The 18,642-nt window shown below is 52.2% G+C and overlaps 10 protein-coding genes across 10 annotated transcripts; 3 read left to right on the top strand and 7 right to left on the bottom strand.

Moving 5' to 3' along the window:
• Positions 1-131: 131 nt before the first annotated feature.
• ASPVEDRAFT_45371 (MBL fold metallo-hydrolase) lies at positions 132-1,420 on the top strand (the record flags this gene model as incomplete). The annotated part of the gene is made up of 4 exons (XM_040813269.1): positions 132-333; positions 389-528; positions 584-928; positions 993-1,420. Coding segments are annotated over 4 exons (949 nt in total), but the record flags the coding sequence as incomplete, so codon positions are not given.
• On the bottom strand, positions 1,325-2,200 carry ASPVEDRAFT_32283 (alpha/beta fold hydrolase; the record flags this gene model as incomplete). The annotated part of the gene is made up of 1 exon (XM_040810589.1): positions 1,325-2,200. The coding sequence occupies one exon, from the start codon at positions 2,198-2,200 to the stop codon at positions 1,325-1,327; it is 876 nt and encodes a 291-aa protein (XP_040671706.1).
• Positions 2,201-2,408: 208 nt separating this feature from the next.
• On the bottom strand, positions 2,409-3,426 carry ASPVEDRAFT_87265 (NAD(P)-dependent oxidoreductase; the record flags this gene model as incomplete). Its single annotated transcript, XM_040818025.1, has 2 exons — positions 2,409-3,073; positions 3,147-3,426. The coding sequence occupies 2 exons, from the start codon at positions 3,424-3,426 to the stop codon at positions 2,409-2,411; spliced, it is 945 nt and encodes a 314-aa protein (XP_040671705.1).
• A 346-nt stretch (positions 3,427-3,772) lies between these two features.
• On the top strand, positions 3,773-5,674 carry ASPVEDRAFT_139595 (cytochrome P450; the record flags this gene model as incomplete). The annotated part of the gene is made up of 7 exons (XM_040807591.1): positions 3,773-3,995; positions 4,060-4,151; positions 4,219-4,482; positions 4,543-4,956; positions 5,017-5,217; positions 5,291-5,425; positions 5,486-5,674. 7 exons carry the CDS (start codon positions 3,773-3,775, stop codon positions 5,672-5,674), a joined length of 1,518 nt encoding a protein of 505 aa, XP_040671704.1.
• Positions 5,675-6,642: 968 nt separating this feature from the next.
• ASPVEDRAFT_139379 (uncharacterized protein) lies at positions 6,643-7,955 on the top strand (the record flags this gene model as incomplete). Its single annotated transcript, XM_040807575.1, has 2 exons — positions 6,643-7,692; positions 7,746-7,955. The coding sequence occupies 2 exons, from the start codon at positions 6,643-6,645 to the stop codon at positions 7,953-7,955; spliced, it is 1,260 nt and encodes a 419-aa protein (XP_040671703.1).
• Positions 7,956-8,469: 514 nt separating this feature from the next.
• ASPVEDRAFT_199430 (FAD-binding oxidoreductase) lies at positions 8,470-10,733 on the bottom strand. Its single transcript, XM_040809285.1, has 6 exons — positions 10,433-10,733; positions 10,289-10,381; positions 10,022-10,229; positions 8,983-9,970; positions 8,852-8,916; positions 8,470-8,800 (listed from the first exon to the last, which is right to left on the bottom strand). Exons 1-6 carry the CDS (start codon positions 10,699-10,701, stop codon positions 8,687-8,689), a joined length of 1,737 nt encoding a protein of 578 aa, XP_040671702.1. The 5' UTR covers positions 10,702-10,733; the 3' UTR covers positions 8,470-8,686.
• Positions 10,734-11,333: 600 nt separating this feature from the next.
• ASPVEDRAFT_154049 (FAD-dependent oxidoreductase) lies at positions 11,334-12,759 on the bottom strand (the record flags this gene model as incomplete). Its single annotated transcript, XM_040808391.1, has 4 exons — positions 11,334-11,390; positions 11,447-11,720; positions 11,773-12,089; positions 12,154-12,759. 4 exons carry the CDS (start codon positions 12,757-12,759, stop codon positions 11,334-11,336), a joined length of 1,254 nt encoding a protein of 417 aa, XP_040671701.1.
• Positions 12,760-13,155: 396 nt separating this feature from the next.
• Positions 13,156-14,805, bottom strand: ASPVEDRAFT_55696 (uncharacterized protein; the record flags this gene model as incomplete). The annotated part of the gene is made up of 1 exon (XM_040815105.1): positions 13,156-14,805. The coding sequence occupies one exon, from the start codon at positions 14,803-14,805 to the stop codon at positions 13,156-13,158; it is 1,650 nt and encodes a 549-aa protein (XP_040671700.1).
• Positions 14,806-15,293: 488 nt separating this feature from the next.
• ASPVEDRAFT_87260 (cytochrome P450) lies at positions 15,294-17,188 on the bottom strand (the record flags this gene model as incomplete). Its single annotated transcript, XM_040818023.1, has 6 exons — positions 15,294-15,828; positions 15,883-16,093; positions 16,147-16,450; positions 16,502-16,542; positions 16,600-16,793; positions 16,854-17,188. The coding sequence occupies 6 exons, from the start codon at positions 17,186-17,188 to the stop codon at positions 15,294-15,296; spliced, it is 1,620 nt and encodes a 539-aa protein (XP_040671699.1).
• Positions 17,189-17,497: 309 nt separating this feature from the next.
• Positions 17,498-18,636, bottom strand: ASPVEDRAFT_55694 (15-hydroxyprostaglandin dehydrogenase (NAD(+)); the record flags this gene model as incomplete). Its single annotated transcript, XM_040815104.1, has 2 exons — positions 17,498-18,318; positions 18,624-18,636. The coding sequence occupies 2 exons, from the start codon at positions 18,634-18,636 to the stop codon at positions 17,498-17,500; spliced, it is 834 nt and encodes a 277-aa protein (XP_040671698.1).
• Between the last annotated feature and the right edge of the window lie 6 nt (positions 18,637-18,642).

The following is an 18,642-nucleotide window of genomic DNA, read 5'->3' as shown; positions in this document are numbered from 1 at the left end:
CAATTATTATGCATTGTCTATCAAGAATAAACCTAGTGGGGTGATGCCCCGCTGTGTGGCTATAAACAAGTGATTTCTCCGAATCTTCCAGCGTAGCCCCTCGCTTCCTACAAATAAATTGCAATCCGTATCATGGCCAGCCACGCTATCGAGCTGCCGACTACAAAGGCACATGTCGAGCTGCTGCTCCTCAATGGAGGCAGTATGACCGCCGAATACCACAAGCTCCACGCGGGGGAGCCAGCGACCGAATTCCGCATGTACAACTGGAGCTTCCTCATCCGCCACAGAAAGCAACATCGCGACGTCCTATGGGATCTGGGAATGTCTTCAGTCTGTCGCTTCCCGCAAAGACACCGAATGCTGCTAACAACTGGGTCTTCCTTAGGATCCCCACGATTTCCCACCGGTCATTGCAAACGGGCCAATACGAGAGGCAGCCGTCCAATCTCCCTGCGAGCCTCTGGAAGCGCAAATAGCACGTCGCAGTGGCGTTGCTGCTGACCAACTTGACACGATTATTCTCAGGTAGGAACAGTCTTCAGCCGTTTGAGCCCAAGGAGCATTTGGTTGAGTCATATAGCCACGCACACTTCGACCACTGCCGACCGGCACGAAAAACTTTCCCTGAGGCAACTGTCTTCTTCGGCCCCGGCACGGCAGAGTATTGCTCACCAGGCCACCTCTCAGACCCATCATCTATCTGGGATGGGCGGTATTTCGACCCAGATCAGGCAACGGAGCGGTGGAAGACACTAGAAGGCCCATGGGTCCCGTTCGGCCCATTCGACCGCGCAATGGACTTCTTTGGGGACGACTCCTTCTGGGTTATCCAGGCACCGGGTCATATGCCGGGGAACCTCTGTGCATGTGCGAGACTGGAGTCGGGGGAGTGGGTTCTACTGGGTTCTGATTGCTGCCATTCACGGTACGATTGCTAAGATCATGGAATTTTCTTCAAGTTAACAACTGAGGCTAATGTGAGGCCCAAGAGCGATCCTCGATGGCTTGAAAGAATTCGGCACATTTGAGATGTCCGATGGAAGTACATTCTGTCTCCATACAGACGTTGCCGCTGCTCGCGATACACTGTCGCGTATACGGGTGATGGAGAATGTACTTGGGGTGCATGTTGCACTGGCTCACGATGCTATCTGGATGGAACAAGGCAAGAATGCAGTCTTGCTGTCGTTGCTGGATGATAAATTTCATGACGTTATTCGGGATTCGCTTAGGCGACAGGAACCGTTTTAGTAGATTCAACCGCTATCTACAAGAATCTGTCCTCCAGCATGACAGAATGCAAGTAATACTAGATAGCGCCTCACTCCACGTTTAGGGAAGAGCGGTGCTGAACCTCGAGTAAAAATCCACGGACTGCGTTTAAACAGTCTGCAGCCTTGTCCCCGTATATCTCGTGCCCCTGCCCATGTATGACAACGAGTTTTGAATCCTTTACCTGTCTTGCAATATCCAACTGCTCCTCCAAACTGGTCGCAGCGCTCTTAGCCGGCGCTAGAATCAGCATGGGCACCGAGATGTCCGCGAGATATGACCGAGCGTCAAAGGACGAGAGAAACTCAGCGTAGCCTGCAAGGCCCTCGCCCGAGCTGACTGCAATCTGGGACAGCCACCAGGCTTCGTAGTCGCGATCTGATGCTGACAGGGTTCCTGGGATCCGGGCGAGATGCTCACCCCACCCCTTCGAGCCTAGTTGACGACAGGCTTCAGGCCAGCTCGGGTATCCAAACGCGAAGAGCTCGAGCGCTGCTGCTGGGAGATGGGTCGGGCTGGAGATAATAGTCAAACTGTGTAGGCGAGAGGGAAACCTGGCGGCCAATGCCTCACCAAGCATGCCCGAGGTGCTCTCTCCAATGAAATGAACCTTGGAAACATTCAGCTGGTGAAGCGTGTCGATAATTTCGTTGAGCAGAGTGTCGAGAGTGTACGTATAATTATCTTCTGGTCCCGGGGCAGACGATTTACCGTGTCCTCGGGTATCCCGCCGGACAACTCGATAGTACCGGGCAAGGAACGGAATCCAATGATACCAAAACGCAGAATGTCTGGCAAAGCCGCCCTGTATTAGGATCGTCTCCGGCTCCGTCCAGGGATCTGTATAGTCGTCGACAACGACGTGTGTTAGTTGACCGTTCGGGTGCTTCAGAAAGCAAGAGGTAGAGTTATTTTGCAGGGCCATGACATCGAGAATAAACTAGTATATCGACAAGCAATACTGAAAGCTGCTGAGGGGGCTTCTTTACGTGGCAGTGTAAAAGCAGCGTCATGCCAATCGCCTGTGGGGTATGAAGTTGTATCCCACATAGAGGCCGGAAAAGTGTCCTAATTATATAGTCCCTTTCTGTAACGACTCTCATGAAATAAACTTCAACATTCGGATATTCTATTTATATATCTCTTGCAGTTACGTAGCTGGGGTAAAGCGTGTCGTCCGACAAGTCCCCGGAGGCAGTCCAATGCTTATGGATTAGCTGGCGATTCTCAATCTCGTCAGCAATAGCGATACCCAAATCTGCTGCCGAAATTCCCGTCAAGCGGCCATCTAAAAACTCCTGTCCTTTTTGCTCGCCCTTCAGAGGAAGATAATCTAGCGTAACCTCATATCGTCCAGTCCGTGGGCCAGGCCTGTACAGCGGACTAGGCGAGACAAACGTCCATGTAAAGGATGTATTCCCCTCAAAGAACAAAAGACTCGCCCTCCCAGCTTTGATATAATCCGAGGCCCGGTCACTCTTCCGAATGGTCTCCTCGTACGTCCTTATCGTGTCGATATCAGCCGCCGTGGCGGTGCCGGACTTCTCTGCTAGACGTGCATTGCGGTAGGATCGTAGAGGCGCCCCGAGCGGGCCTAAACGCTCCTCCATATAGCAGACATGTGCATCGCTTTCGGCAATCTGTTTGCGATACGCTGAGAAGAAGCCTGGGTAATCAGCCAATGACTCGTGGGTTCCGGGCACCACCAGGCTACCGGCGCCGCCTACAAATACAAAGTACTTGACGGACGCGAGTTTGACCGCGATAATCAGTTTGCGGACAACTTCAATATAGGGCACTGCAACGAATATTTGTCAGGGCACGACAGCAATCAAGGGAGAGATAACTGGGTGGTGGGGTAGCTTGCGTACTGTACTGTAGTGCGTCCGCACCCTGCGTGTGGGGTCCGTATTCGCTGACCAGAGTATCAAGATCGCTGAAGGCATCTGCCAACTGAATAACCGTGGATGCTTCAATGTCCAGCGGACGTGGTCTGTATTGTTCATGGGCGCCGAAAGACTGGGGACTGCGCGATATACCGACGACGGTATGCCCCCGGCGGATCAGTTCAGCTGTCAGGTATGACCCTCCGAATCCAGTGGGCCCGATAACGCCCACGAGCTGACTGTGGCGGTTGCTGGTCTCGGACATGGTGTATAAGCTGTTGAGTGCCGGCATGAAGGGTCCTGGGCTGGTGATGCTGGTGCGCGCTGCGGGCGTCGCCATAAGAACCAAAAGAGTATGTGGGGTGAGAAAACCCCAGCAGGAAATGTCCTCCACGTTCCTCGCGAAAGCATATTGCCCATAAAGCACATGACATAACCGGCTGCTCGTGATGTGCCGCTAATTAGACTATAATGATTTGGCACCCCACTTGGTCTGCGACCACGCCGGCTATACCTGGCTCAGACATCGCGTAAAACCCTTAGCAACCCGCCTAGCATCCCCGGAGGTGCAACAGCCCACCTATACAGGGTCACATACAGATGCTTTTATGATGGAGAACACCACTGAACGAGCCCCATTCCTCCTGCAGTCATGGTTGATTTTGGTAACTGCCGCTACAGTTTATAGTCTGGTGTGCGTTGTTCGAGCACTTCTACACCCTCTACGGGATATTCCTGGTCCAGTTTTGGCTCGATTCACCCGACTATGGTATTTGCGTGCGGTGAACAAGGGAAACTTTGAGATGAAGAATATCCAACTTCACAGGACTCATGGTGTGCCAGTCCCCAGCCCCATTCACACTCACGACCACGGGATGGTAGCTGAAGTACTGTGCAGGACCGGTCGTTCGTATAGCCCCCGGGCAGTATTCATTGGATGACCCTGAGGCAATTCGCACACTGTATTCGCATTCCTCCGCCTTTGTCAAGGTACGCTCTATCATGGAGAAAGCCAGCTTCTAGGCGCCATGGAATCGAATGCTCACTTGTAGAATAGGCACCATGGTATTTGGCCAGTTCGAATCCCAGTCCCGAGTCACACGACTTGTTCACGGATGTTGACCCTCGGCGCCACGCCGCGAATCGACGAAGAGTGGCATCCCTCTATAGTATGACGAGTCTGGTCCAGATGGAGCCGTGCGTTGCCGAGTGCAAGGCCGCTTTAATCGACCGTTTGACGGAATTCGCAGAGTCAGGGCAGTCATTCAACTTGCAGCATTGGATGCAGTTCTACGCCTTTGATGTCATTGGCCTGATTACGGTATGCATCATGACAGTGTCTCGAGAGACGACAGCACTTGGTATTAATATGGTGTGACAGGTCAACAAACGATTTGGGTTTTTGGATAGTGGGAAGGACCAGGACTCGCTCATTTCTTCTCTCCACTCGTACCTTGTCTATGCCTCCCACGTCGGTATCTACCATGGAGTACACCCGCTGTTGTCGAAGCTACTTGGTTTACTCCCCACTGGGGGCATTGCCCACCTGGTGGCCTTTACATTGCAGCAGATTTCCGCCGCCCGCAAGACGTTGACAGAGAAGGCCAGCAGCGGCTCTTCTGATCCTTTCTTGAAGAAACTGCTGGATATGCAGGCAAAGAGCCCTGGCAAAATCAGCGACGCGGACATTTTCACGACTTGCGTTACCAATGTTGGAGCAGGTTCCGACACGACGTCGGTTTCTCTGACAGCCATCCTGTACAATCTCTGTAAACATCCAAACGTCTACCACAAGGTGTGTATCTAACCCACCTAGCGACTCAACAATGTATGTCACTAACTTTGAATCATCCAGCTCCGGGAAGAGATCCGCCTAGCCGAGGCCGAAGGGAGGCTTTCGTCGCCAGAGATCACCTTCCAACAGTCCCAAACACTACCCTATCTTCAAGCGTGCATCAAGGAAGCTCTGCGCTTACATCCGGCCACTGGCCTACCTCTCGCTCGCGTTGTCCCCAAGGGCGGTGCGACGCTGTCCGGCACATTTTTTCCTGAAGGCGTGAGTGTTCCGCAAGCCCTGCCCGTCTTCTATGGCTTGTATCTGCAGACCCTAAAAATCCGGACCATTCTAGGAGATTGTCGGTGTTAACGCGTGGGTTGCCCACCGGAATCAAGCTGTGTTCGGGAGCGATGCAGACGCTTATCGGCCAGAAAGGTGGATAGAGAATCCCACCCGGCTCTCCGAAATGGACCGTAGCTTCTTGGCTGTAAGTGCTCACTGTCCGAAATATGCATACCGCGTAGCTAATCACGGTTATTTGGAACAGTTTGGCGGTGGGGCGCGGACGTGTATAGGGAAGAATATCAGCCTGATGGAGATAGGCAAGCTGATCCCACAGCTCATCAGACGCTTTGATTTTGAGCTCCTTGACGCGGAGGCTGAGGCAAAGACGCAGAACGTGTGGTTTGTCAAGCAGTTAGACATCAAGTGCCGAGTACGATTACGCCACAGGTAGAGGTTCTAGCAGACCCTACAATGAGGCGAATCGTGCTGTCGTGTATTGAATAAGACGCGGGTTCTTGTTGTACGCATTGGGCAACGTAATTACATATAGCAAACGTAGTTTCACAACACACTGAGGGTTCTGTGGAGCTCACAGGCATAGACAAAGGACTAGAAGAAATGCCCACCTACCTGGGCCTTCCTCAAACCAATGGCATCATCATTACGATTTACTATATGTTGAAAACCAGTGACTGCGGCGTAACCATCTCTTTCCTTACGATGAACGCACTGATAGTGGAATTAGCTTCGCATAGAGATCCTGCCACTGATGTGGAGGCGTCTTAGGTACGGCGTCCTGCTTCACTGTCCACACAGTCCCCCCACACAGAGCGAGGCTCTCTTGCCCAATCTGCCTTCTTATGCTGTGATACCCACATTCACAGGTTTCACCGTTGTATGTGGATACAGATGCTGTCTCTGATAAAGCCCGTCATCAAGTCGACCAACCCATCTGGCAAAGATGCGCCGCTAGGACCTTCTACAGTCGCGATGGGACTTCTAGGAACACTCGACATGCACGCAGCTGCGCAGCATGCCCTCTTCGGTACCTTCCTTGCTGGTATAGCGTGGCTGCTCCTAGACTATGGGCGGATGCTTCTGCTGCGGCGCAAGCTTCCACCAGGGCCATGGCCACTACCGGTAGTGGGCAACCACTTCCAGACCCCATCCGTCCGGCCTTGGATTGCATGGGAAAAATGGGGGGAATACTACAGTTCACCAATTCTCACACTTTGGATTGGCCGGTATCCTCGAATACTTATCAACGATGCGTGGGTGGCCTCGGATCTGCTCGAGAAGAAGGCTGATGTCCTCTCATCTCGGCCGCGCCTTATCGTTATGGGTGATGCCATCAACTGTACTACCACCAACCAGACAACTCTGCCTTACGGAGATAGGTGGAGGTTGCATAGAAAGCTCATGGTAGGCATATCATCTAGCAGGATTCCGGGTTTTGCCAACTTGTCTAATTGTCTCGCGCAGCATGCAGCTGTCGGCTCGCAGGCGGTGCGAAACTATCGCAGTTTCCAAGGCGACGAGGCAAAGGTCCTCATGAGGGACCTCCTTGAGGAGCCTGATGACTTTGAACTATCCATTGAGCGATATACAATCTCCGTCACTTCGATTACTGGCTGGGGTCGGCGGGTTGACCGCAAGAATGACTATGTCGCCCAGCAGGCTCTCAAAATCATGGAATCCGTCAACTTTGTCATTCCGGGCCTTTTCCTAATGGAAGCTGTTCCCGCCATGCTTCACCTTCCCGCATGGTTGTACAGCCTTCCTAGTGCCCTGCGCATGGGGGCCGCAATCGGGGCACGGTATTTCCTGATGCTGACAGATGAGGGCGCCCGATCGGAACAGCAAAGCTTTGCGAAATACATGCTCCAGGCCAAGGAAAAATTCGAGATGAGTGATGTTGAGGTCGCCGGTTTGATGGCTAACTTGATAGGAGGAGGTGTTGACACAACTTCAAGCACTATGCTAAGCTGCATCCTTGCGCTGGCATGCTTTCCCCAGGTGCAGCGCAAGGCGCAGGAGGAGATAGATAGAGCTGTAGGCCATGATCGTTCGCCTACCTGGGAAGATATTGACCAGGGCGCTCTCCCTTATCTAACAGCACTTGTTAAAGAGGTCCTGCGTTGGCGGACGGTGACGGTCTTAGCTGGAATTCCTCACGCAAACACCACGGACATTGAATACAAGGGCTATTATTTCCCCGCTGGGACCAACTTCACTGGTAATATGTGGGCTATCCACCGAAACCCTCGTGATTTCCCAGACCCTGATACAGTTCGGCCGGAGAGATTCCTTGGAGGGCTGGAAACCCCATACCCCAACGCCCGCGGGAGCAATCCGTTCGGCTGGGGCCGAAGGCAATGCAGCGGACAGCCATTAGCTGAGCAGGGACCTTTGTTTTCACTCGGGCGGTTGATTTGGGCGTTCAATGTGCAACCGGGTCTCGACGAGAAGGTTGATTGCCAGCATCCCCTGTTCCCGGAAAGAGCTTGGCTAATTGTCCATAGGGTGAACAAGTCAGACTGGACATTTTCGCTTACACGGAAAGTGAAAATCAACGGCCGCAGCCATTCCCGGCTCGCTTTATACCCCGATCCGAGAAAATACGCCAGCTCCTGCTCGACGAAGCGGCCGAGGCGCGGGAATCGCTCCGCATATACGACGGGGAAACCAAGATTACTATGGAGGATGCTGCGCAGAATCCGGCCATGGTCTGACCTATCAGTTATGCCATAGGGCTGCGATGTAGCTAGTAGGATATACGATTCAACGGGCATCCGTGACGAGGTATGTCCATGGAGTAGGTAGTCGGAAGCTGAGGCGATGGGACCAGGCGCGTTGTCATGGGGCATTTAGCCTAGGATTGCGCCTTCTAAACGAGCAAATGCCAAATACCTTGCGAAACAACAAAGTTTACTGATAAAGTGTGGTCGATTCTCAGTCACCGGTGGTGCTTCATGACTCTGAGCATCCACGACAGTAGCCTGGCAGCAGGTTTCCTGTGCTTGCGATATATGGGCCATGGAAGATAAATGAACAGCCCTAACGTTGTCTTTTCCAGATCACGTTTCGTACGGGATGCCTCCCATCTGCGCGTGGCAAGTAAATTTCTCTCCCGCAAAGTGAAAGCTGGATAGAATAGAAGTAATATAGTACTATACTATCCTTAGAGTATGTTACAGTACCTGCGATAACTGTACGTTTCCGCCATTAATGGATCAAAAAACGACGGGAATAAGTAAACTACGCCGTCCAGTTTATTCTGCCAAAGTGATACAGAAAACTATCTTGGACACTAGTTCCAGCACAGGCACCCCCCGCGAGAGTAGTCGTCCTTTTCAAAAGCTTTCACCATCTATGGTTCCCCACTGTCCGTATTTCTGTCTTTTCAGTGGACTGCAATACACTTGTACGCTAGAGACCAAAACAACTTTTCCACCACCAGAAGCTATAGCTTTTCTTTGGGAGCAGCGCTGCCCGTCTTTCCTCGTAGGTGACGGTATTTATACGGCCATATACCTTGCTTCCCGGGTGCTAGGATTCCATTTGGATCAATTGCATCCTATATGCGGAGTCAGATCCAGTCGGCGTGCGGGCGTAAGATGATACGTACCTTTAGGGTCTCCACAAACCTGGTATAGGCATGGTCGTTGAAGTCGTTCAGGTCCGCAATCAAGTCTATCATCCAATGAGTACGCTGGCTCCTCTGTAGAGATCAACCGTATTCAGAAATCATAAACTGACCCATGTGCTGGATATGTCCACGGTACATGCCGTATCCTTTATCCTTGGCCTCCTCGTGTAAGGCATGGAACAGCCTATGCACTGCCTCTCTCTCCACCGGGCTGTGCTGGTCAAAGCTATACATCCCTGTTACAACAACATGTCGCTCGTGCATGAAGAAGTCCGTCATCAACTCGAGCCCCGAGGCTTCGAAGACGGTTTTGGCCCGCCGCATCCAATCCAGGAGCCTCTTCCCAGATGACGGGATGATCGGCGCGTAATCCCCATGTGCAGCCTTTCCGACATTGTCGTCCTTCAAAGGCCACTTCATTAAGGGGATGCTTATGAGACTTGGGACTCCGACCAGTACATTTCCATCCTCGAAGGGAACAGATGCCGCGTCAAGAAGCCCACCGTTATCTCCAGTAAACAACTTTCCGATAAGCTCGCCTGTCGGGGCCTTGTCCTTGAGGATTTCACTTATTTCATCAAAGTGTGCCTGGACAATGCGCCGAGGGCCGTAGAGTCCGAACCGCGCAGTCCAACAGCCCAACTTCAACTCCTCTTGAAGCTGCTTGACTCGCCAATCGGGAATCGGACCTTCTCCGTTCCAATAGTCCCGACGCCGGCCTCGGATACAGAGGGCTTCGACAATATTACCAATCCATATAACGTTTGGAATCACGCCGTTACGGCGCATGAGACCGAGGGTATCAACCATAATCTCCAGATCATCAAACTTTGGCATGTTAAAGACACAGGACATGAAGGCGGACGGCTGTGGGGTTAGCCAGATACTCATTTTCGTCACGATACCTAGATTGCTTTGCCAGAAAAGCCCTTCAATTGATGGCCCGAATGTAAATTTGGACAGGAATGCTGAAGGGGAATTGGAAATGCCAAACTGCCCAGTTCGAACCAGGTCGCCATCGGCAAGCATCACCTCGCATCCTGCAACGCATTGATGATGGTTCGAATTTGACCCAAACCCTGTTCCACGATCGACAGTCTGTGTGGTATCAGCTGTTGTACTGAATACTTTGTTCGCATCGCGACTTACGTTTCCGATGACACTGCCCCATCCTAGCGAGGGCGTACTTGGCCAGACCTTCTTCTTGTTCTCCACGCAGTAATTGTAGAGGTCTGTCCACGTTACACCGGGTTCCACGACTGCGTAGTGCATATCGTCGTTGACTTCGAGAATGCGGTTCATCCGGTGCAGATCCAAGGCAATAGATCCGCGCACGACGGGAGCAGGCCCACCGTAACTGTCATTATCGTCAATAACACTGAGTTTCGACTATCCTAGAAAGACTGCGATACGCACCCCAGATTCTTTCCCCTGGAGAACGTCCACAGCGGAATTTCGTGCTTGTTGGCTATCTTGAGGACCTGCCGCAGTTCGTCCAAGGACCCTGGGCTATAACAAGTCAACACCAGGAAGCGGACACCATGGGGGGACTGAACTCACGTCACGGCCGCACTTGGAACCCTGCGCCGCGACTCATCATCTTCATAGACATCATAGGGGTCAACATAATGAGCTAGAGCCTCCCCAACAAAGACGGATGCGAGGCCGACGGCGGAAACGAGGTCCTTGATGGCGGCATCAAAGGTGGCCTTGGTGACACCGATCGGGAGAACGTCTGGGATCTTAGTCTTGGGGGCGGCAAACGTTTCTCGATGAGCTGCCTCGTAATCCGGATCGGCGTAGGTCTTGGAAGGCAGGGAGGACGTCATGGTGTTTGTCTATCGACTCGGTACTGTGCAAGAAATCTTCCCTCTGTGCTGCTGCAATGCTCAGTGCTTTAAGGAGGTGCATGTGGGGGCAGATGGAAATATACAACGTGTCTTGACTGTGTGGGGTGTGTATATAGCACCAACCAGCCTCACAATAATAGCCCTATACAAAAAATCCAACCATTTTGTCGTTATTGTATGCATAGTTAGTTTATCCAAGTTGTGGCACTCGTTGCTGTCGCCAACACAACGTAGTCTGGTGTATTTCATGGAAACCAGCCGTAGCAACTCAATATATATCTTTTCCTTCTGGAAAGCGGTTTAAACCAGCACAAATACTGAATTACTCGACGCTAACGGTATTCTGGTTAAGAGCATAGACAACTATAGCGTGTGGTAGATACAAAATTTACGTGTGACGCAAGCAGATTCGGTCCCAATTGCAGCTAAAGAATCCCTGTAGAATCTGGGGGCGATTCCCCCCTTGTGCCTGGGCCTAGGATGTCAAAGCTGACTGCGTATGGCAGTTAATAAGCAGAGGAATGAGGTACAGTGCCTTAATTCGGGCAGAAGACGTCACCATCAACCTCTCTATACTCCGTCAGGGATATAGCTAGCTAACAACACAGCGACTAATGCTCTTGCCCTTTATATGACCGAGTAAGATCTGATCTCAACTGCATGAATCCCTAATTCAAGTCAGCCCATTTGTCTCATAGCCATTTGAATCATGACATTTACCCACCTCGAGCATGCTCTTTGCCACGTCCGGATCCGCCTCTGCCTCCCTCGCCATTTGGAAAAACTCATCCTCAACGATTGTCGTTTCCGGGTCTTTGTCCCACAGGCGTCGAAAGTTCGCGGTGGACAGCGGGTCCACGAATTCGCGATACTTGGCAGACCGCGCCTCGCTGTACTCTGTGAGGATTTCGTCGTCCGCCACGCCCCTGTGAATACCGATGAGAGCTTCGTACAGGGCCCCGACATCCGCTATACCGCCGGTCAACCCGAGGCCGCCGCTGGTTAGAGAACAGTTAGTAGGTTGGCGATTCGGTCTCGATGGTCACATACAAAGGGTTACAAAGATGAGCGGCGTCGCCAGCGAGCAGAAACCTTCCTACTCGCAAAGACTTGGCCAGCCTTTGGTGCATCTTATAAGGGCCGATGTTGGTCACCTTGTACGCAGACGGCCTTGGGTTCCCTGGTAATATCTTCTCGTAGCGAGCTGGAAGCCATTCGGCGTATTGTTCCTTGGTTAGCCCAGGCACGTCCCCGTATGTGACCCTCCAGAGGTTGTCCTTAGAGATCTTTGCTGCCATGTACCAGTCCTGCGGATGCACGATGAAGTTTGAGTCCTCGTAGCCAAATTGAGCAAAGTCGTAGTACACCTGGCGCGTGTCAGAGGTCTTGCGCTTCACACTGCCCTCAAGACTTGCCTGTGTGTGGACTTACGTTTGTTGCAATAATCTGATGATCCCACGTCCAGCCGGGGAATTCCAAGTCTCCAAAGAGTGACCGTCTAATCTGGCTGTTCGCACCATCGCATCCGATGATATAATCCGCGTTGAAATGGGCAGATTGGCCAGACGACAGGGTCACCTCCACCCAAGCTGAGAGGTCATCCTGGCCAATGCTGGTGACTCTGTGGCCCATCAGAACTTCGGTACTCTCCTGCTCAATCGCGGCATCGTATAAGATCTGGACCACACGACCAAGCTCGAGGGCGACCATCCTATGCAGGCTGCTCTCCGGCTCGGTTTCGTTGTTTAGTCCGACAATACGGGTCCCATCCTTCTTCCTCCAGCATACACTGCGCGGGAAGAATCCTTCCGCGCTGATTTTTTCCAACACGCCCGCTCGCTGCAGCTCGAACTTGGCGGGGGCGCTGTAGTGGCAAGCTCGCGGCTGGTCGTCGAGTTCGCTCGAGGCTTCTAGCACTTGGACCTGTACCCCTTGCTTTGAGAGAAGGACTGCAAGTAGGAGGCCACAAGGCCCTGCGCCGACAACTATAACCTGTATTGTCGATTCGTAAATAAATTTAACACGCACACGAAGCATAAACCTGTAAACTTGCCTTCATCATGAAACTCGTGGCTGTCAACGCGGGAGGAATAAAGTGAAGCTGTTTAACCTTCGTGACACTGTATCTGGGCGTCATCTGCCTAAGTTCAAACGGCCTTAATAATGCTTATTGCTCATGTGGATCAGTTCTCTTTCTGGCCAACTGGGGATGGGACAGTCCATGTGGGGGAGTGACGAGCAGTAAGCTCAATGCCGTATATAGTACATTAATTGGGGTGGAAGTTATATCGTCCCTGTACTTGTACAGTAACAAAGCTGGATTACCATAAACTGAAGCTATTCATTTATAGGCTAAACTATAGCTCCCATCCTGCACTACACCCCCCTCCTTTCACAGTACCGTCGAGGCTCCACGTAACAGGGCATATTCACCTATATCTCGGCATGGCCCTGAATTCCCAGCTTCACCATGATGTTGTGGGTATGCCAGAAGCTTCTATAGCGTTTCCCCAACACATAGACCGGAAACGTAGAAATAACCAGCGCAGCACTAACGCCCCCAAAGACATAGAAGGGAGTCGCGGTACTATCAGACGTAATCCAGTCGTTGATAAAGTAGCTATAGCCATAGAAGAGGAAATTCTTCACCATGACGTTCGCCACGAAAATCTCGTTACTCATTTCGCGGAAGGCGTCGATTGCGTAGCTCGAACACGGGCCAACACAAAAACAGATCCCAGCCAGTGTGAGCCCCCACATGAAGTCGATCAAGTACAGGTTTCCCTGCTCTTGAGCTAAGGCACCAAAGCCGCAGAGGCCGCCAGTACAGAGGAACGCGAATGCAACAAGCGGGAGCCTGAATTCAGGCTCGTCGACCCCATTATTACGCGTCGCCATCCACACCACGAGACGGTCCGTCGTCTTTGCTACGAGGGCAGTGCCGATAACGCCGCCGATGAAGGGCCCTGCGGACAGATACCCAACCTGCGCGCTTGATAGCAAGTATGGCGGCGGTGAAAAGATCTGTGCCACCACGTAGGATATCGCAACGTAGGTTGATGTGATCACAGCTGTGACCACGACCGTCCACAATGCAACTACATTGGTGAGACACACAAAGGGACCGAATATCAACCTCAACAGGCTCTCTTCGCTGTACACCGCAGTATAGAGGGCTAGCTCTTGCCAGAATGTCTTAGCCGGGGACCGTGGGCCGTTCGATGATTCGCCCCCTTCAGCAGTCTCGATATGCTCTGCACCTGCATCCGCTTCCACATCGGTCTTCTCGTCTCCCACGGCCGGATGTTGTTTGAGGCCGGCATGTCGTATGTAGCTCGTTTCGGGCACGAAAAGGAAACAGAGGACTGTTTGCAGACCAGAGGCGGCGACCAGAATATGGAAAAGGTAATGCCAGCCAAGCTTGTATGTTATGGGCCCTGCAATGACCGAGCTGAGGTTGGATACAGCGGATAAAGTAAAGGAGATGACATTCACCCAGGCACCACGCTGATGGACAAAAAACAGGTCACCAACCACACTGAATGCCAGTGACTCGTATGCTGCAAACCCCAGGCCCTGGATGATTCGAGCAGCGAGAAGGCTGTCATAAGCTTGACTGGCAGAGCCGACGATACTTCCCACGAGGCACGCGACGGAGGAGCCGAAAAAGACCGGCCGCTTGCCGTACTTTGTGGCCAGGGCCGAGGCCAGCGGGCACGAGGCGCCTGCAACAACCATATTGTATCCTGTGAGGAGGGTGATGTCAGTTATAGGCCTATTGAATTCCCCTGCAAGTACCACGATACTGGCACTGAGCAAAGGGCCAACTGTAGACGCATTAAGGCACGCTCCCAGAACCATAACCAAGACGATCACAACTTTCTTTCGGAATGGCCAATTAAGAGGGTCATTCGGATCATTGGACGGTTGCGGGGCGAGAATGACATCCTTGTCCTTGCCAGTACCTCGTTTGAGTCCTGCAGTGCTGTCTGCCCCGGTGTGCAGGAGATCGATATCCGCGAGGACAACTGTGCCAGGGACCCGGGTCAACCCAGACCGATCGTCGAGTACACCCATTCCCATGGTGAAATGGTGTGCTTGTAGGAGATGTCAGGTCGTCAACAGGCAGAGGGCAGAGGGGATGGTTCCACAATAACTAAATGGCGTGCTGTCATACGAGTGTACTGCTCCCAGGATCATATATGATTCTAGCTGCGAGGAGAGTTCCCTAAATTCACCCCACATCGCGGATCGCCGCCGAGGGGTGCCCCGGATTTGCAGTTCGTCGAGTAGGAACTCACCCCAGATGTCAGATAGGACCAATGGCAGTGTCCAATATACCCCCCTTCGGTCTTTAACGGGTCAGGCCGTTGGCCTGGAGAGGCAGGCCACGTCGTGCGCGGACTGGGTGTTGGCGACAGCACGCCTGTTACCTGTATATTTATACTTTGGGTCTAGCCTCGCCATATATACACAAGAGGTGTGTCCATACTTGAATATGTCTGGCAGTGGGCGATGCTTCTTTTTCAAGGATGTTACATGGAAGGCTATATAGGCGACCACCGTGACTGTCATTCGGCAACGACAACGACACCCTCCGCGGTCACTTTGACGTGGCCAAGCATATATCCCGAGTCCTTTGCCCTTGCCCATTCCCTCGTCAAAGTTCTTTCTGTTGCTGGGCTCCGACAGACAAACCGCAGCTTACTAGGCTTCGGAAGTGTGTTCGCCCCGTCCTCGTAGGCTGCATCAGACACATCAACAGTGCCCACCTTGCCCTTCTCCACCGGCGGCAGGATCTCAAACGCCCAAATAAGACAAGCGATGGTAATAAAAAGACTATTTTCTGCCAGGTGCATCCCCGGGCAGATTCGCCGCCCGGCACCAAAGTCGAAGTGGTCCCGCGTATAGGGGTCGGGATGCACCGCATACACCCCTGCCTTGAGCGTGTGGTTGAGATATCGGTCTGGGACGAAGTCATCTGGGTTCTCGTAGCGATTCAGATCGAAGTGCAGTGCGTACTGATTGATAGACACTACTGTGTTTGCTGGGATGAAGTAGTCCTTGTACACTATGTCTGCTGTCGTGTAGTGTGGAGATCCGATGCTGATGGTCGAGTCAGTATAAATATATATATATACGGGCAGTAAACGGTCCCACTTGGTTACTGGACGGATTCGCAAAACTTCCTTGACACACGCTCTGATGTACGGCAGGTCTGGTTCATCACCGAAGTTGGGGATGCGATCCTCGCCAACCACTCGTAGAATCTCCGCGAAAGCCTTTGCCTGAGCCTCGGGATAGGCTGCAAAATACTTGGCGCAGCTGTTGAGGGCGGATGATGTTGTCTCGGACCCGGCTTCAATCATGGCTAGGTGCAGGCCGTCAGAAAGAGACTTGGTGGAGGACAAAGTCGATGCATACTTCCCGCAACAAAGCTCGCTTGCAGCTCGCTGATGTTACTCTTCTTGTAGTCGGTTTCGATGAACCGTTTCACAAAACACTCGGGCGCCTGACCCCGGTCCATCTGGATCCTGAGGCTGGACCAGTACTTCATCCAAATAGTTGCCTGTCGATTGAAGGACTGCACGGCTTCTTTCCTCCACCACTGCATCCATGCCGGAAGCTTAGCCAGCACAGGTAGGGTTTCGGCCATGTACTTGCCTGGCGTTGCAGCTTTGCTGAACTCGTCCATTAGGCCGTATATTTCGCGGATGTCTTCACAGTCCTGTAAACTCTGTCAATGAAGTCTGCGATGGGAAGAGAAAAGCATAGGTACCCAAACAGGGACTCGCCGCCCGTATGTTGAGGTCATCACCACTGGGAGCGATTCCGTGTTAGTGGCTCTATCGAAAGTGGACTTGGGGATTTACTGACCCGATGTTGTATATCTACGAATATGCATGTAGAAATTCTCCTGGTTGTCATTGTCGGTCAGGATATCCCAGAGCAACTGCCTTGCTTCAAACTCCTGGGATGGCATGAAGGTGCTGGATGATTTTGGGGATAGAAGCTTGTGAACAATTGCTCGAAGCTTCCTCCAGTGAGGCGAGTATGGCATCAGTAGGAATCTATCTCCACGTCAGAAAGGTCTCACATAATAGAACCCCAAAGGGTATGGCTGTTCGCACCGCAGTCCACCCGAGAGCATATCTGACACAACAGGACTCGGCGCACGAGAGGATGAGTACAGCGACTGCTTATCGAAAATCTCCTTGACGGCCGCTGGGCTGTTGAAATAGATCCATTGCTCTCTACCTAAGCGCACTCTGAACAGCTCACCGTGCTCAATGGCCCATCTTTGGAGCTGTCGCTGCGGCTGAAAGTCCAACTCGGATGCACTCCCAGCGTCAGGGATATCTCGCTGCCCCTTTGGTGATCGCCTTGTCGAAGGCGTAGCAGTAAGAAGGTGGTAGATCAGGGGCGCGGCTGCAGCAACCACAATTCCAATCGTGAAAAGCAGCATGGTTTGGAATCAGGCGTGATTCGTTCGGCCTGCTGTGGCTGTAGGTTCCATATAAGGATTTGGTCACCCCACATGCAGGGGGCTTGCTGTTTTGAATCCTGCGTCTCGGGAGACCATTCTATAGCCTTTCGAGGTATAAACGTAAAGGACCGTAACGCCGACAATACTCTGATCTCTAGGATGCGTAGTCGAGACTCAGCGCTATCTACTCTGCAATCTTGACTGAACTTAGAAAAATATATACTTGCGGCGCGGCTCGGCTTGGTTCCATGGAAGAGAGATACTCGCTATATTCATATCTCCTGAATATCACGAGCCTACAGGTGCCTTATAAGCCTCCTCCCAAAAGCTGGCCGACTCTTCCCCCAACCAGCGTTGACTCTCATTCGGGTAGTCGGGCTGGGTACGAAAATATAGCTTGTCCAGACTAAGTTCCACAATCTGCCCACACAGTCTATCATCTTCAAGGAAGGTATCATATGCTTTGATGACCGTTGACATTGGAGTGATATGTTCCTTTGGAAAGCGATCCAGCATCCCTTCGGGGCATAGACCGGTCGGTACAAAGGCTGGGCAAATGGCGTTCAGTTGAATATTCTGCCGTTGCAGAACCGGCCCGAGAGCTCTGGTAAGCCCGACGAGGGCATGCTTGGAGGCTGTGTATATGGGGTTGGTTTCCATGGCATAGAGCCCTGCAGAAGACGAGGTAATGACAACCTTACCGCCTGCGAGTTTGTTCCGCCGCGCATAGTGTTTAAACAGCCATAGCCCTTGGATGACGGCTGTGAGATTCACATCCAGGCCTTTGAGTTCGAAAGGCAGCGGCTGGCCATCGTTGGCGTACTGGTAATCGTTTTCGTGGAGGAATTGCGTGTCGGCAATCCCGGCATTGGCGGCAAAAAGATCGAGCCTGCCATCTCCCCACGAAAAAGCCTTTTCGAATAACGATGCTTGTTGAGAGTATGAAGAGACATCCGTGAGGCAAAACACCACCTGGTCTCCAAGTTCAGTAGCAATCTTTTGTCCCGAATCCCCATTGATATCGGCCATGGCGACTCGCCATCCCTTCGCAACCAGATGTTTCGTCACAGCGAGCCCGATGCCCGATGCCGCACCTGTTATCACTGCAACTGGTTGGGACATTTTTTTCAAAAAAAGAAAAAGCAGTTCAGATGCAATCCTTCCAAACTGGATATTGCGGGAACCCAGCTTGATACAATTAAATGGCGGATGTGGGGTGATCTGGCGCATGAGGACATCCCCCACATCAGTGCCCCGGCAATTCTGGCATCACCCGCAGCTGCGTGGGGTGATCTTGCAGGATATGCAATATTTGTATCATAAGTGAGTTCTCTGGAGGAGTGGCCATGAGTGTCGACCGCTTCGATTTCATTCACCTGTGCCTTGCATATAAAAGGCCTACTCTGTTCCATACCTCGCTGAGCCATCCAGGG

This window comes from Aspergillus versicolor, assembly GCF_001890125.1.
Source record: "Aspergillus versicolor CBS 583.65 unplaced genomic scaffold ASPVEscaffold_10, whole genome shotgun sequence".
In the NCBI taxonomy this organism is placed as follows: domain Eukaryota; kingdom Fungi; phylum Ascomycota; class Eurotiomycetes; order Eurotiales; family Aspergillaceae; genus Aspergillus; species Aspergillus versicolor.
The sequence above is the reverse complement of the archived record's forward strand: the minus strand, read 5'-3'. Positions and strand labels throughout refer to the sequence as shown.

What these genes read in the sequence shown, in the direction of transcription:
- ASPVEDRAFT_199430 (XM_040809285.1), bottom strand. Translation starts at nt 10,701, where the DNA reads ATGACGTCCTCCCTGCCTTCCAAGACCTACGCCGATCCGGATTACGAG. An exon ending in GTTCCAAGTGCGGCCGTGAC is followed by an intron (nt 10,382 to 10,432) that starts GTGAGTTCAGTC and finishes GACTTGTTATAG; the next exon opens with CCCAGGGTCCTTGGACGAAC. An exon ending in TGGACATATCCAGCACATGG is followed by an intron (nt 8,917 to 8,982) that starts GTCAGTTTATGA and finishes ATTGGATGATAG; the next exon opens with ACTTGATTGCGGACCTGAAC.